General features: G+C 34.9%; 2 protein-coding genes across 2 annotated transcripts; one reads left to right on the top strand and one right to left on the bottom strand.

Moving 5' to 3' along the window:
• Positions 1-337: 337 nt before the first annotated feature.
• LOC144839548 (uncharacterized) lies at positions 338-7,981 on the bottom strand. Its single transcript, XM_078694964.1, has 7 exons — positions 7,898-7,981; positions 3,885-5,178; positions 3,536-3,667; positions 3,187-3,321; positions 2,321-2,516; positions 1,881-1,997; positions 338-934 (listed from the first exon to the last, which is right to left on the bottom strand). The coding sequence occupies exons 2-7, from the start codon at positions 5,103-5,105 to the stop codon at positions 792-794; spliced, it is 1,944 nt and encodes a 647-aa protein (XP_078551090.1). The 5' UTR covers positions 5,106-5,178; positions 7,898-7,981; the 3' UTR covers positions 338-791.
• A 1,016-nt stretch (positions 7,982-8,997) lies between these two features.
• On the top strand, positions 8,998-16,595 carry LOC144839373 (uncharacterized). Its single transcript, XM_078694689.1, has 17 exons — positions 8,998-9,023; positions 9,265-9,571; positions 9,855-10,031; positions 10,263-10,422; positions 10,616-10,757; positions 11,188-11,316; positions 11,511-11,593; positions 11,776-11,970; positions 12,183-12,364; positions 12,753-12,885; positions 12,964-13,206; positions 13,331-13,465; positions 13,918-14,105; positions 14,278-14,386; positions 15,052-15,225; positions 15,542-15,732; positions 15,959-16,595. Exons 1-17 carry the CDS (start codon positions 8,998-9,000, stop codon positions 16,136-16,138), a joined length of 2,754 nt encoding a protein of 917 aa, XP_078550815.1. The 3' UTR covers positions 16,139-16,595.

Below are 16,595 nucleotides of genomic sequence, written 5' to 3'. Positions count from 1 at the left end.
TTTCATTCACCATGCAACAATTTTACAACAAAGATCTTGGATTACTTTTATAGCGATTGACTTTTTTCTAAACACAATATAAAACAATTGTATTATTATATAGAGAAATAAATTCCCCGTACTCAATTCTCATGATAAAACACAGAGTTCAATAAAATGAACAATTAATCTAAACAATGCATGTACACAAAATTGTTCATTTTGTACTTTTAGTCTCTTTTTAGTTTCGAAATGCGATGTCTATCGGCATTTAAGTCTCATAAGACGATTTTCGTGCAACAAAACAAAAAGTTTTAGTCTTTTTTTCCAGATAAAATAATACACAATACAGTTAAAAATTCATGAAATTTAATTTTAAAAACTTGGCATAAAAAGAAATGTATTAACAATAAATGGCAGAACAAAAATTAACCTCAGTTTTCCACATTTTAAATGCTCAACTGTTACTACTACTACATGATTTCCTTCATCGACCGAGCCGTTAGATTCCATCATGGAATCTGCCAGATTCCATCATGGAATCTGTCATGAAGGCAGCAGACATGAAGTTCTTCCTACACTTTTTAAAAATCTTGAAAACAAAAATTGATTTCACCACTGTAATTAAATAAAAGTAAAAGTACTGTAAATATTCCCTGTATAATCTACTATATATTTCAATAAATTGTTATTTGGAAGTTTAAGTTTTTGGCAGTTAAGTTTTGAAAGTTATTTTGTGCATGTGACAAAAACTATATTAAACATATTGTTCATTTACATACTATACTCAGGCCAGCGGTCATTGACTTTGGTCAATCAACGTCATCAAACTGACCAGGTTGGCAATCATCAAGACCGAGTGAATCTAGTTGTAAGTTCTCAGGATGATTTATTGATGGAACAAAAAGAAAACGGCTTGGCTTCTCAGGTAATGAATAATGCACATGTTCTATCTCTGAAAAATAAAAACAGTAATGATAATAACAAAGATACAATTATTAATACTAATAGTTTTCAAATAACATTATATTATTATTAAAGACCCCTTCCCTGCAATTTTGGACGTTTTTTGGAAAATAATACATATATATCACTTTAAAAACATTAAACCATGTCATTCCTTGTCTTAAATGTACGTTTTATGGTAAATTATGATAAAAAGTGAGAAACAATGCACTACCTAAGTAGCTCGCGGCGATCGACCTCTCGTGGACGGTCTTAGGCCTAGCCTAGCTAGGCTTAGTTTTGTAGGCCTAGCTGGTAAACATCGGTAACGTACGAACATCGTACGCTAGCTATATACCTAGCCTGACGTTGTATAGTTGCTGCATTAATTGTCTTTCTATTTTTGCCAGACTCCGTTGATACAAATTGGAGAAAACCCGGTATTTTCGCTGAAAAGTTAGGAGTCTTCCATTTGTTTTGGCCTCACGATCGATCGAAAAGTGGGCGAATTACAGGTGAAAAACAAAAATATCAATCCGCGCGCAATGCATTTTGGGATTTATAGCGGGCCGCTATAATTATTAGAATCGACTTATTTTTCACATTTTTAACCGTTTAAAGACGAAAAAAGTTATCTCAATAGGACCATATAGTATTATTTTTACATTAAATATAGTTTGTGATCTTAAATTAGATCTAAAAAACGTAGGGAAGGGGGCTTTAATGTTTTTAGAACTTTTTATGCATGTTTTGAACCTTTTATTTTCTATAAACAGGAATATAAAAAGTACATATATACACAATATTGACAAAACTCAAATCTTATTCAATTACATCATTCATGACGCATTCACCGAGGCCCCTGGTTTAGGAACCCCAAGCTCCAGGGCTCCTGGATTTAGCTAGTGTCGAATTGTTAAAAGACCTGGAGGGTGAATTATTTCCATGATTCTTACCATAAGGTCCTGTATCTAGTTCTTCTTCCCAATTTTCAAGATCAGTCTCCCGTTCTTCTTCCCAATTTTCAGTATCCACTGTGTCGCAAGTTGATGTTGTTTGTTCATCATTATCATCTTTAAAAATAACATAGACATCATTAATCCAAATAATGCATGATTCTCCTGATATTTACTCTTTATTCAAAATTCTAAAAGGTGTATAAAATGGGTCCCGGTTAGATCAAGACACAACTTTGTGCTGATTACTAGCTGCATTATTATGGGAGTACGTTTCCATACATGTTTGATCCAAAAAATGGCCGCGGTAATAATGTGCAGTGCATTGAGAGCTCTTCTATATACAGTACTAATTTCAGAAAGACAGTGTAATATCAAAAGTTTATATTATATATCAATACAGAAAACTGGTTAAATCTGTATAAAAGTGTAATTATTACCACTGTAGCTAATATGATAATGTTCATCCTCTGACTCATAATCAGAAAATTCATCTGATTTCTTGTCATCGTCATCCTCCCTTCCTTCCGTATTTAACTCATCTTGATCAGTTTGTTTCAGCAATTGTCTGATCCATGTGGATTCAGCCTTGTTTTCCTTCTCACTTTCTGGATTTTTGTCACTTTGAAAAGTAACCTGGGAATAAATGAGATAAAACCATCAAGATTCTTTAACTATAAATTTAACTTTCCTTTGATAATACAGAATTATATATAAAAACTAGATACTATGTTCAATAGAACATGAACCCAGTCAGATGACTTTTGACCCTAAGCTTTCAACACAAATTTTACTATTGACCAAGTTTAAATAATGTGGTAACTAAATTATGAACCTGCTGCAGCAGTTCAAGTTTACCCAAGAGGTTCCTCAATAACTTGTAGTTTTTTAAGATTGCTACTACATACAGTAGAATCCTTATTAGTGGATACTTTTAGGATCCAACATATTGTCCCCATAATGGCTGTATCTCCTGAACAGTAGTTGACTGAAGTGTTAAAAACACATTGACCGTGTTAATTTCACAAGGTGTCTTATTAACAGGGGAGGGATTCTGTTGTAACAACACTAATGGCGGAATGAATAATGTTAAGCTCTGTCTACACTATCAAACTAGTTTGACAAAAAAATGTGATGTGCCCAAATATGGTAGTGATATACCCAAATATGGTAGTGATATACCCAAATATGGTAGTAATATGACATCATCATGTCCATGGGCACATCACTTTTTGTTGTCACATAAAGTTTGATAGTGTAGACAGGGCTTTACGAATGAGTGAATGTTGCATCATCAAAACCACACCTGTTGAATGACAGGATCATAGTGGTCAGCTCTCTTCTTCCCTCGCCAATTGTTAGAAAAGTCTGGATTGCGTTCAGCATACTTATTTCCACGGAAAATCTTGGGAATTTCACTTATTGAAATATCGATACTATTCTGAAAAAAAAATAATAAAAAGTTCACATTTGAGAAGAACACCGATTGCCAGACTCATTTTCATCCTCAGAGTTTCCACCATAATGGAAACATTTATATCATTAAGTATGGCTTACAATCAGCAGGCTTATACACCACGAAAGAGTTGAGTAATACAAAAATGATACAGAATATACATTGTACAGTATTGCACCCACAAAATGATAGTACTTACCTCATCAATATCCAAACCTATAAGCTTGTTCATTACGCTGATACAGGTTGGAATGGCAGTAAGTTTATTGCGAAACAGGTCAAGATATTGTAAATCTACAAGCATGTCAAATGACGCGGGAAGCTCTGAAATCTGAAAAGTTTGAGAAGACTTAGTACTGTACTACAATATACTGGAGTAATTTTAATTTCTAAGCTAAAACACCAGATAATAAGTTTGTTTTTTAATTATATACAGTTTAATAAAAATGAAAGAATGTTTAAAATAATGATCAATACAAATATTACTAATAATAATATCAACAAATTCCATTCTATTTATCTCGAGTGTTTCATATCTATGATGTTACCTCATTGTTATCAAGTCGCAGTTCTCTCAGCGCTTGAAGTTCTCCAAATCTTTCAGGCAGCTTTGTTAAATGATTTTGCGAAAATAAGCACTTTCTTAAATTGTGTAAATTAACAAAACTATCTGGTATTTCACGAATCATGTTCTGACACAAGTCAACATCTTGTAAATTACAGAGGCACCCGAAATCTGTTGGTAAGGAAAACAACCTGTTTTCATCAAGGTGCAGCTCTTTTAAAGACTTAAGATTACCAAAGAGTTCTGGAAGCTTTGGAATCCAGTTACCATTCTGAAAGCCACGCCTCTCTAATTCTCCAATAACACTACCTAAATGTACGTACTCCAAATTGACAAGACACCCAAATGAGGATGGAAGATCTGTTATAGAGTTGCCCGCAAAATCAAATCTTTTCAATTTTACGCTTATCTCTCCAAAGGTGTCAGCTAGAGGGCTCCCTTGTAAACAGTTGTCTCGCATCGTAAAATGAAGTAACTCTGGAAGCTTTGCAAACCAAGCTGGCAAGATACATATTCGATTTGAATCAGCATGGAGTCTTTCAAGAATAGGTGCAGACTTAAAAGTATCTGGTAGTATACTAATTTGATTATCAGAAATATCAATACATTTTAAATTTGTTAGATTTCCAAAATCTTTCGGTAAGGACTTTATTTTATTGTTAGAAATGTTTAGTATTGTTAAACAGTTCAAATTGCTCAGACTATCTGGAATACTCTCAAGTTTGTTGAAGCAGGCCTCTAAGATTTCCAGATTCTTAACACGACCAATGTCTGCAGGTAGTGCTCCTAAAGCATTCTCATCTAAAACCAGTTTCTTTAAAGACTTTAGACAGCACACTGCAGAACTTAGTTCAACAAGATGATTGCCAATAAGATGAAGATCTTCAAGACACAACAGGTTACCTATTGAGTCTGGAAGTGTTTTTAATTTGTTCTCATTTGCGTGTAGAGTTTTTAGTCGTGTGAACTTCTTGATACTATCTGGTAAATGTTCAAGAAGGTTTCCAGATACCAAAAGGTCTTCTAGATGTTCCGGTTCATCAAAATCAATTTCCAAGTCAGACAAGTCTTTAAATTCAAGATCTAACTTTGTGATTTTTGAATTATTATAACCATTTGTTTTGGTCAACATGTCAATCTTAACATTGGACACCGCAGTGCTGGCTCTTTTAGAGCAACCAATGGCGTCATTCATTCTGGACATCAGAAAAGTGCACTGCTGGTTGCTGTGGTTGTCAATTGTCAATTTCACTCTCTACCTTTCACTCACTTCATTTCTGCAAAAGCAAATACATAACTAGTATTTAATTATTATTAAATTATGTTTTTTTTTAACAATTTCGTTGTCTGCTCATTATTTCTGTTTACCGCTTCTGTCTAAGCAAGATGCCAGTGTATCCAACATACCTACTTTATATTATTAATAGACCTCGCGCCGCTAACCCTGTATTTTAGGCTAGGCCTAGGTGACTACTACCTACTATTTAGGCATAGCTAGCCCTGTGCTGTGACTCGCTGGACTTCTATCCTACTACCTAACTAGACATGAAACTCGTCACTTTGACGAGTTAGTTATCCGCACAACGACAAACGCCACGTGCACGTCATACGTTGGAATATTGCACACAGATAAAGATTATGGCATTATGACAAGAACTGAAGAATATGATATGCTGTTAGTGCTGAATTCTGTCAATTTGTGTCATATAGTATATACATGCAAAGAGTATAATCTGTATACATATTACATACAGTGTAGAATAGGTGAAATTACGGGACCCGCCATTTATTCCAATTTTTAACATGGCGACGGTATCAAAATGAAACACTTAAATAGCAATTTCTGGAGGAAATTATCTCAGGAACAACATATTAACGTGTAGAAGAAATTTGAATACGTAAAATATAGATGCGCACCCTTTTAAATGTGATGAACTATTACGCAAAATATGAAAATACGACTTTTTTTATTCAACTGGCCATATGATGACGTCACAACATCCGATTGGCAAAATGTTTACATGAATTCGTATCTACAATCCAATAGCTTCCAGAAAACGTTTTAATCGTGATTATCACATTTTATTCTTACGAGCTATTACAGATTAAAATTTACTGTAAAGATGAAATTAATGACCCACGTAATTAAAATTTTTATGCATGATGACGTCATAAAAATTAAAATATTTTTATCTCATGCTAAAGAAAGTTGATTGACCTACACAATATATAAATTTAGGAGAAAAAGGAATACAGATAAGCATGATGCGCTCCATTGAATGTGATGAGCAATAACGAAAGAGACAAAAATCCTATATTTTACATTCGTGTGGCCATACGATGACGTCACAATGTTTTTTTAGCCTTATCGATGCATGATCCGATATCTACAACTCATCAACTTCTAGATTTTGTAATAAAAATAAACGGTTCACGGTTTACTTTAGAAACTATGACTGTTTAAAAAAAGACATAATTTTGACGATTTTTTAAGCTTTTTCATAAAAAACGCGCACGAATTGTCTAATTCAACGTGTTCGTATGGCGTTATTTAAACTGGAAAAGGTCTAAATTGTTTTCAAAATTACTAGGAAAGACTTGAAAAATATAATTCAAGAGAAAAAAATATGTTTTTAACGCTACGTGCGCACCGCGTGCGTAAAAAATTGCGCGCCCGTGGGAATTTTTGACATGCTCAAAATGACAAGAAACGCATAAAAAGTTGATTAGAAATTAATTTTGCGCATTTTGAAATTTTAAATGCGCGTGCGCGCGTAACTTCTTGTGAAACATGCCATTTTTAATCCGTAGAAAGTTTGCCCCTGATATGACTTAAATTTTGTCAAAGTGTCAATACTAAATGACTTTTGGTTTTTAATCTATAATCAATCATTGAAATTCATAAAATTGCGCGTAAGTCACGTTGCGCAACTATGACGGGTGTGTAGAAAGCGACGACCTCGAATTGGACGACTCCAACGACCCGGGCGACCTCGAATTGGACGACCTAGAATTGGACGACCCATAACACGAAACCGACGACCCTTATAGCCTAGCCTAGCCTAGGCCCAAGTGTGGTATAACATCCCGAAGCCGAACATAGCCAAAGATCTTTAAACCATACCTTATATAATACTCGCAAGCAAACAATTGATTGAAAAAATGCAGAAATATCGCCATTTGATACTGAATGTGTCGATACGAACAAACGAACAGATATGGAACGCCAAGAGTGCATCATTAAAACTGCATTCGACTCGATTAGCACACGAAATATCATAAACATGGCAAACCAGGTCAAAACGGCCCCTTTTTCAGCGGCGGCGTTGGCGTTCCATATCTGTTCGTTTGTTCGTGTCGACACATTCAGTATCAAATGGCGATATTTCTGTATTTTTTCAATCAATTGCTTGCTTGCGATTATTATATAAGGTATGGTTTAAAGATCTTTGGCTATGTTCGGCTTCGGGATGTTATACCACACTTAGGCCTAGGCTAGGCTAGGCTGTAGGGGTCGTCGGTTTCGTGTTATGGGTCGTCCAATTCTAGGTCGTCCAATTCGAGGTCGCCCGGGTCGTTGGGGTCGTCCAATTCGAGGTCGTCGCTTTCTACACACCCCAACTATGACGTCATTCAAAAATAGGAGGTGCACAACTTCACGTAAATGCCCATATGTTGTCAAAGTTATGAAATGTTATGTTTACACATTTTAGAGAAACGTGACTCACAAAAAGGAAGGAAGGATCCAAGAATAATACAGAAAAAAACTATTGATCCCATACAATAACAAGGAGTTATCCGCTTGGTATACCAAGCGGATAACTAATTACTAGCCGCCTAGCCTAGGCTAGCCTAACCGTCCACTCTAAGGACTACTCTCCTACTAGGTAGGTAGGCCTGGGTATGTAGGGTGAACTAACTCTGCTCGAATAACAAGAATAATTCGGTGACTATATACAAACATCAGAAATAAATAACAATTCTTCATTATTTTACCAACCAACCGGCAGCAAAATACCACTGTACCACACACAACAACACCACACACATGTACCGTACCAACCGACCACATGGGCCGGTTGATGGCGCCCTGCAACTTCAATTCTCGCATGCATTCGGTTCATCGGGTTCACTCGGCGATCAATGTAATAAAACAACAATATGCAATCGATGATCCGATTCCGAAACTTCAGTAGACTTCTGTACGTAAACAAAAATTCTTCTAAATATTTAAATAATTATGAAAAAGATGTCTCAATTAAAACTTTATTTGTTGCTGCTGCTTACGGATTTTTTCGAGAGCTTTTCCAACATACCGAAGTGTACTTTAATGTTATTTGTGGATAATGTTGCTGAACTTCCGACAGCATAATAAAATTAAAATAAACTTGAGTTTGATAATAAACAATGTTTACAAACATGTTTCGTTGTAATTCGTTTTTACTTGTGCTAAATATAATACTTTTTCCACACGTTCACCAACTCCAACAGTATCTGTCCTGTTTCAATATTTATATTGAGCACTCATAAGGCTGTGCTTTATTGTTGCTAATTATGTGTTATTACAGGACATGTCGTAGTCGTCATTCATAACATAGATAAGAACAGGATTCCGACAAATCTGTCTTTATCATTAATTTATAAACAAACAAGTTACTTATCTCGTTCTGACAACCTTTGGGCTGAAATATTGATTATAAGTGCATTAACTTATTTGCTAAAGTAGTACCAACTGAAAACACTTGCTAGGCCGAATAATTTCGACGATAAATATTGCTGCTACAGATTTTCAGAATTATGGCAAGGGACAGAGGATACTTCTTGCTTTTAGTGATTGTGTGTTCCTTTTGGAAAACAAATTCAGGTATTTATCAGCAAACAAGCATAGGCCTACACGAATAAAAAAATCAGTATCAAATGAATGATTAGGCCTATGTGAGTTGAATGAGGAATGCAATGCATTGAACTATTGACTGAGAACAGTCATTCTTTCTACTCATGCAATGTTCTCTCCATTCACACAAAACATAAACGTCATTTTGATAATGCACAGCAAATGAAGTTTTTCGATTTTTATAGGAAGACATACAGTAAATATGTCACATTTTTTTACGTCAAGAAGGTAGTATATCCTTAGTAAGGACCAGCTGTGCTTGGGAGATTCCCCCTTTCCATTACTTTGTTTTGTAATGATTATTTATGTATGTTTTTGTGAATGAAAATAAAGAAAAAACAAACTATATTCTAAATGGACACTTTTCTGTGAATGTATGTTTTAATACTATACTGCCAACCTCACAGGGGACACTCTTATTTATAAGAGGGACACTTTGTGGGTCCTGAACGTGTCTCCTTCGTTATAGGAGGCGAGTTCTCGTCTGTAACTCCACTTACTATTCATTTCTAGGAGCAGGCGTTGCATTTCCAAGTGGTATTGTATTTGAGCCTGTTAACCCTTCTGACGTCACGGAGGAAGACGCACTCTATTACGCTGACTCGAAGAGTACAGGCTCGGAGCTTTTTCTGACGTCACAATACGAATCACAAAAGTTGACCCTAAGTCTTAAGGTTAAAGATTTTGTAGCACCAGGCAGTCTTTACTTCAGGTCACATCCGACTTTGTTTGAATGTCTTCAGAAAGTGAATACTAATGTTTCAGAGACAGGGAGGGTAAGTATCTTAGATAATTAATGTTGTGTAACTGGGATATACATGCAAATTACAGAACTGCTTGTCTCATTAGTCTCATTCACACTTGTTTTTTACATTATTATTAAAGTTATAGTCAAAACTTTATTTTACCCGATGTTCTAAATTGAGGATATACTTACTACAAGAGATATTATTAGCAAGACATCCCTGCTAGTTTTGTAAATCTTCTTTCGCAAACTTGGTTAGGAACCATTTTAAGAGTTTGAAGTGTGACACTGACGACACAATCCTATTTGCACAGATTACGATAGTGAACGGCTACAATCCTGATGGAAGGACCTTAGAAAGAAATGAACAAACCCTTTACTTGGCATCAGGTGCCGGTATTGACATCAAGGTAGAAGCGATTACTGGATACACTACATCCACACATGACCTCGCAGATGTTGTTATTCAGCAATGTTTTTCAATTTTCCAGGTAAGCTTTTTATCTCCTCTCTCTGGACTTTTAGCTTCTACGTTCTTTGCTTTCTCTTTCATGTCTTGTTCTGGATTTACTTATTTCATTCTTCTTCTTTTGTCTCACCTCATCCTTCGTTATACCATTTTCCTCTTTTTCTTTCTACTTCTCTCTCAATTTTTCGTTCTAATGCTTGAAAATAAATATATTTATTGATGTAGGCCTAATAATAATAATGTTTGTGAATAGAAAATAAACAGAGACATGGGACTTGTAGTAATGGATGACCGCTTACATGTTCATATCAGAGGATCTGAAGATGGCGAACCGTACTACAGCACTCAAGGCGGCTCGATGACGGATAATGAATTTAAAGATCATGTCTTGAACGTTATCGACAAAACCTATGGTGAGTGCTACTGTGGACACTCAATCCGCATTTCCCCCAATATGTTAAAGCTACAGAGGGTTCGACTCCAATCTTTACCCCATAGAGGAGGACGTTTTTGACATCGGCTAATGCTGTGTATGTTTTCTAAAGAATATATACAATGTACATATTTTAATAAATGTTCTAAAATGCTTATGTGTATTTTGCTTAGATCCCGTTCATTTTCCTTCAATGTGTTCTGTGAACCCATTTACATCCGGAGAAACATTTCCAAAAACTGCAACATCAGCAGAGGAGGCCGTTGGGAGAGTGGATCATCCAATAACTAGGAATGATATTGAAGACTTTGAAAAGTACAGTCATTTACTTACTTCATTAATTGTGTCATTTTAAATAATATAGGTTACTTATATGGATCATTTTCCGAATCGTATAATTCCTAGTCTACACTAGTAACTTTTCTAACTGGTCTACACTGGCAAACGGCGTACAGCTTTTGACAAACGACAGGAGTTTGCCTGTGAGTTTGCAAATAAATTGGCTTTAGTTATCCATGAAATGTAAACGACACTAGCAAACTCTGAGTTTGACAAGTTTTCCAAAATTTGCTATTCTACAATTACTGAACATTTTTGCGTATGGTTTGTAAAATCAGCGAATTAAACGACAATGTTGCCTCCAGTAAAGCCTATTTTACACTAGCAAATTTTAGTTTACTAAAACTTTTGTTCAAAACGGCGAGTCTGCTCATGCGCGCGATTAATAATGTTTTATTTTGTCTAGATTAATTCAGTATCCAGCTCGACTGATCGCCTTTGAAAACTCTGAACGTTCCTCTAGCTGGTGTGGAGACCAATCTCGGGGCTGTGTTGATTGTAGGAACACTATTTATGGATCAGCATTATCATCAAGGTATTGATGTTAATATTGATAATACATTTATGATTGTATCAAGAGCCACTTTTTCTTCGACCAAAAGTGCTCTCAGTGTGCTTTAAAGTTAAAAAGTGATTCTTTTAAATTCACCAGATTGTACTTGTGCTCACTTTAAGTTGTTTAATGATAGGCCTACAGTACTTATAAAAAGCTTTATTTTATGAATACAGATGCTCTGATCGGACAATGACTCCTAGATTAATGAGCGTGTTACAGAAAATGCAAAAGATGACGTCAAATGCATATATTGGAGGTAATGAATTAATATAAATTCAGAATCATTGATTGATAAACATATTAATGTTTATAATGAAATAAAAACATCTCGCCGCGGTAAGTAAAGGGTCATAAGTAATTTTTGTATAATTTGTTGATTCTAACTGTTGAGAGAAAACATTTGACTCAATTAAATTTGTACAATTATCTTTTCAATAGAGAAACTTGTTATAATTGAAGCTTGGGATGAAGTTTACGCAGATGCGCCAGTAACTAGTGGCGATAATCCAGAGGGCTCTCTGCACTATGAAGGTCGAGCAGCAAAGGTCACTCTACCTGGCGCAGACGATGGAAAACTCGGTCACGTGGCATCATTCGCACAGTGCAGTGGCGCGGATTTCGTTAAACATAATGGTTTGTTAAAAAATATCAATGAGATGCGTATAAAAGCCGTGGCTTGTGATCAAGTCAAGTAATCACTTAGCCATGTTTTACTATTTGCGTTTATAAAGCGCGCCTTCATTCTGTCCGTGTAGGCCTACTGATTTCCCATTAAAAATAGGATGTAGGGCCTACTCTACTTTAAAGGTGTTTGAAGTGAATTTAATTATCTTAATTAATCACAGGTGATCATGTTTTCATTGCGGTACAGAAGCAGGCAGGATATGTCGCTCAGAAAGTTCAGTTTCCTAGCAATCAATTTATTGTCGTAGCTCCGCCCACACACCAGTTATCGCAACATGAACTGCCAATCAAATTTCAGGCCTATGGTGATGATAAAATGCCATTATTTGACAGTGATCACCAGGTAACTAATTAGACCTTTGTATTCTATAAATCAAGCAATGCCACACATCAATCAATCAAGAAATTTCAACCAATCAAATGATATAGATTTGGTGATTGAATAAAAGTTTGTCGCTTTAGTAGTCGATTCAATGGCAGTGAACAAAAATAACTGTCGATCAGTACAGTAAATGGACTGACTGACCGACTTCCTGACTGAACTGTCCAACGACGTTTACTATCTGGAAGTTTATCATGAAAGTTACACATAATTATGGATAAAAAACTTCATTAAAAAAAAACAATCTTATAAATTAAAACATTCATTGCATTTAAAGAAGTTCAAAAATAGAATATTATTAAATATTACATGTATGAAAAAAAGTTCTAACATACGCGTTACTTATTAGATGGATAAGTTAGTGGCACAGGACTCTTCGTTGTCGAACTTTGTTTCCATGGAATCACGATATCTGCGTTTGAATCCGCTGATTGCAAGGTGTTACCAGGCGTTGATCACGAAGGAGAACAAATGGAGAGAAGGTAGGCCTACGTAATAATCAAATAATGGCCTAGCCTGATGAAGATAGACATTTTTATAAATTATTATTTTTTTTACAGGTAAAGCAGAAGTTAACATTGACGTTCTCTGGTCTTACCTAACTAATATTCAGCGCAATGATTTGATGGAGAATGACGATCCGCGCTACGACACGCCTGCTCTTGGACGCGCAATGCAGGTCATGTACGATCCATCATCCGTAGTAAATGACCAGGAAGTCTTCACACCAAGACGTCTAGTGAACCTTATAGCACACCAGTGTGGACCACTATTTCAAAAACCTGGATTCCAGATAGGCATTGGTAAGTAGGATATGGTAGAAACAAATAGCATATACATTGATGTTTGATTGTCTTTTAAAAAATAGACATTAAAGAAAACATTAGTCTCTATTTGACACAAGTTTGAAAATGTTATTTTCCTTAGGGCTGTATAACGGGTCGGTATTTGTAGACCTGAGAAGTGAATTCAAAGTCTGGGTTGAAGAACAACAACTACTGAACGGTGAAACATTGGAGGAGTTCACACAAGACGTGAAAGATCGAACTAAAGCAGCGTTAGGTAAAGATTTACAACATTATTATGCGTATTGTAAACGTCATTTCTGTAATAAGGGGAGATTTAGAAATCACGACGGAAACTTTACGTCTTACAATTTACTTAATTTGCTTTGAACTGCGCATGCCTAATGTATATGCATAACGTTTGTGGAAGTACAAAAAGTATGATGAAACTTTACGTCTTACAATTTACTTAATTTGCTTTGAACTGCGCATGCCTAATGTATATGCATAACGTTTGTGGAAGTACAAAAAGTATGATGAAAAGTGTATGATGAAAAGTGTATGCAAGAACACTATAAATATAACCGCCACCTATGTCTATGTGTTCAAGTTAACACATTTTAAATTTTCAAATTAGTAGTTTTGGATTTATGAAAATTTGAAAATAAAACTAGTTTGTTTGCGTGAATGACATGTAGTGTGAAACAAACTTGTTTCTTCTTGTTTTAGAAAGTCGTGTAATAGACCCAGACGACAAGACGACTGTGTGCAAATCTTCAGTCAAGCCAGAGAAACAGTCCATTGACTTTGAGCATACATTCCCAGAATCTTGGTCAGCTTTCACTGGCTCCAGCAGTTGCAAGTCAACTCTAGATACAGAGTTTTGCAAAACATCTGTGGAACATCGAAAAGAGGAGGTACATTAGTTAAAAGCAAACCAAGGACGGCCAAAGTGTTTCTTTACCTTCTTGGTGTAAAAATGTTTATACAGGAATCATATGAAACTAAATTTAAGCACTACTGTAGTTTAAATTATTGTACGTACTCTATAAGTAAAAAATAGGTTAACTCATGCATTATTTCGTTTAGGTTGAAAGATTGTGGACAGAAATTACACGAAAATATCTTTACCGCAATAGGCAAGATGTGAGAAATGCTCTGGAAGGTTGTTTTGGCGGCTGCAGTACTTGCGAAGAAGGTAAAACAAAACAAATTAAAAATGTAATTACATTTTGTTGGTCTGGAACAAGATGTTTCCAACTGAAAGTTGCTATATTCTAGTACAAATTGCTTAGGTAGCCTATCTCAATGGTTTTTGCTTAAAGATGTATTGTCCCCCAAAATCATGAAAAATAAAGATTTTTAAAATCGGACTTTGAATAGGCCATTTTGCAGTTTTAATGAAGTTGTTCACTTCCATAAGAAAAAAAACGGGGGAAAAAAATTATTTCACCTATAAAAAGACAAAATAAACAGTTAAATTACCCAAAAACTCATTGTCTTCCAGACAATTTGACCATTTTTTGCTTTAAATTACATTTTTATCAGGTAAATAATTTTTTTTCAGACCCAATTTTTTGTGAGAGTGAATAACCATTATGTGACATTAAAATAACATATTCAACAAAAAAATTTAAAAAAATATTTTTTTAGGGGGACAATATATCTTTAATGCTACGTAATTTAATTGTTTGAAGGTTTGCATGGCGAAATCAATATGTAAGTACACCACGTATAATAGTTCTGAAAACTGTTGAGTTTCTCGACGTTTCGAACAATATACTTCGATGGTCCTCATGCTACGTAATTCTTATCATACTGACCATGCTCCAAAATGAAAATTTCTTTCGTTTGCTTGTCTAGGCGTTTATTATGATGCCAAAATTGAAAGCTGTAACAACCTAATTCACTGGATACCATTCACATTTCTCGAGGAACAAGACAGATCAAACTTCTATGCTCGGGAAAACCAAGAAATGAAAGCATATGCTTGCAAAGAACATTGTATCGATACATCTCCAATATTCTCATTAGTCGGTAAGAATCTTCTTGTTTCACGGCAGCTTATCTAGGATTATTACCTAGTGGATCTAGGATGTCGAAAACAAGCATCCACATAATAACAAAGTTCTTAGAATAATGTAAAACATTTCTTTTGCATTAAGAAAGATCTAATGTTTTTTTTCTAAATTGTTATTTACCAAATTATAACCAAAGAAATTCTGATTTGATTATGGGAAAAAACTTGGACATCTCTTGAACATCAACTGACAGGTCTAAGTACACGTTTTTAACATTTAAATAAACACGATACGATATCTAACTGTGATTATTCTATCAATTATTGTTGAAGCTCCATCGCTAGAAGCAGTTTTTCGACCTGACCCAAAGGAGAGTGCCAAACATGACCTTTACGCTGCAAATGAGAACCCACTGCCCGTCAATGATTTGCTGTACAGACTTTATGCACTTCATTCCAGAGGAACCGTTAAATTCTGGGTCAAAGACGACGAGGAACTTTTGACTCTAAAAATTCCACTACAGGTAGGCAATGCTAAAGTAAAATTCGCAGATCAAAAGATCTTTGAGTATGTGATCGGCTAATTTTGATGTTGATTACATTCGGCATTGTTTCAAAGAAATCACTTTAACGTTTGCAATTGTTATTATCTTTGTAATTTTTGTTCATATTTCAATTAGTAACATAAAAAAATAGCGATCGTACGATTATCATCTACATGAATTGTTTTTTCTTAAATTATGATTTCAGGTGTTAATGGTTTACAATAAAGATATTACTGATATCGAGATAAATGTTGGAGCGAAAGTCAACGTAAATAGCGTAATTGGAGTAATGAAGAGTCTGGTTATGGATTGGTCAAAGTCAAGCTGTGCAGATTATTCTAGAGAATATATGCCGCCATTTGTTGTCAATGCCATTTCTGCCTAACGTTCATCTTATAACAATGTAATAAATGTTTATAATATCCAACCTTTTTATTTTGCATTTTTAACATTAATCAATGTTGTGCTTTTTACATTTTCTGTTGATTGTTTAGAGCTTAGAGGCGCCCTGCATTTTGCGCTATATAAATTGAACATTATTAATATTATTATATGACCATCTACGCAAACTACATATTGCCTATTAATGCTATATACAAGTAAATGATGTGAATGTCCTCACGACGAGACAAATAAATATTTAATATGATATATAATTCGACGAAATACTTCGTGTTACTTAGAACGTTAAAATATTGAAGTTACAAATATGGTTTTAAGATTATTAGATGCTTGTATAAGAAATTATGCTTGTTTCATTCAAAATAGGCCTACCAGGATTAACAAAATAGTACCAATAAAGGTGTGTCTCCTAGTGGTCTTAGCACATTCAACTTGCAATT

Source organism: Antedon bifida, chromosome 4, assembly GCF_963402885.1.
Source record: "Antedon bifida chromosome 4, ecAntBifi1.1, whole genome shotgun sequence".
NCBI lineage: Eukaryota > Metazoa > Echinodermata > Crinoidea > Comatulida > Antedonidae > Antedon > Antedon bifida.
The sequence above is the reverse complement of the archived record's forward strand: the minus strand, read 5'-3'. Positions and strand labels throughout refer to the sequence as shown.

Bases quoted from the DNA above. Each gene is read 5' to 3' on its own strand.
- LOC144839548 (XM_078694964.1), bottom strand. From the start codon at position 5,105: ATGTCCAGAATGAATGACGCCATTGGTTGCTCTAAAAGAGCCAGCACT. The intron at 3,668-3,884 runs GTAACATCATAG...CAAACTTTTCAG, and splicing joins TGCGACTTGATAACAATGAG to ATTTCAGAGCTTCCCGCGTC. The intron at 2,517-3,186 runs GTGTGGTTTTGA...ATTTATTCCCAG, and splicing joins ATGATCCTGTCATTCAACAG to GTTACTTTTCAAAGTGACAA.
- LOC144839373 (XM_078694689.1), top strand. From the start codon at position 8,998: ATGTCACATTTTTTTACGTCAAGAAG. The intron at 10,423-10,615 runs GTGAGTGCTACT...TATTTTGCTTAG, and splicing joins CGTTATCGACAAAACCTATG to ATCCCGTTCATTTTCCTTCA. The intron at 10,758-11,187 runs GTACAGTCATTT...TATTTTGTCTAG, and splicing joins GATATTGAAGACTTTGAAAA to ATTAATTCAGTATCCAGCTC.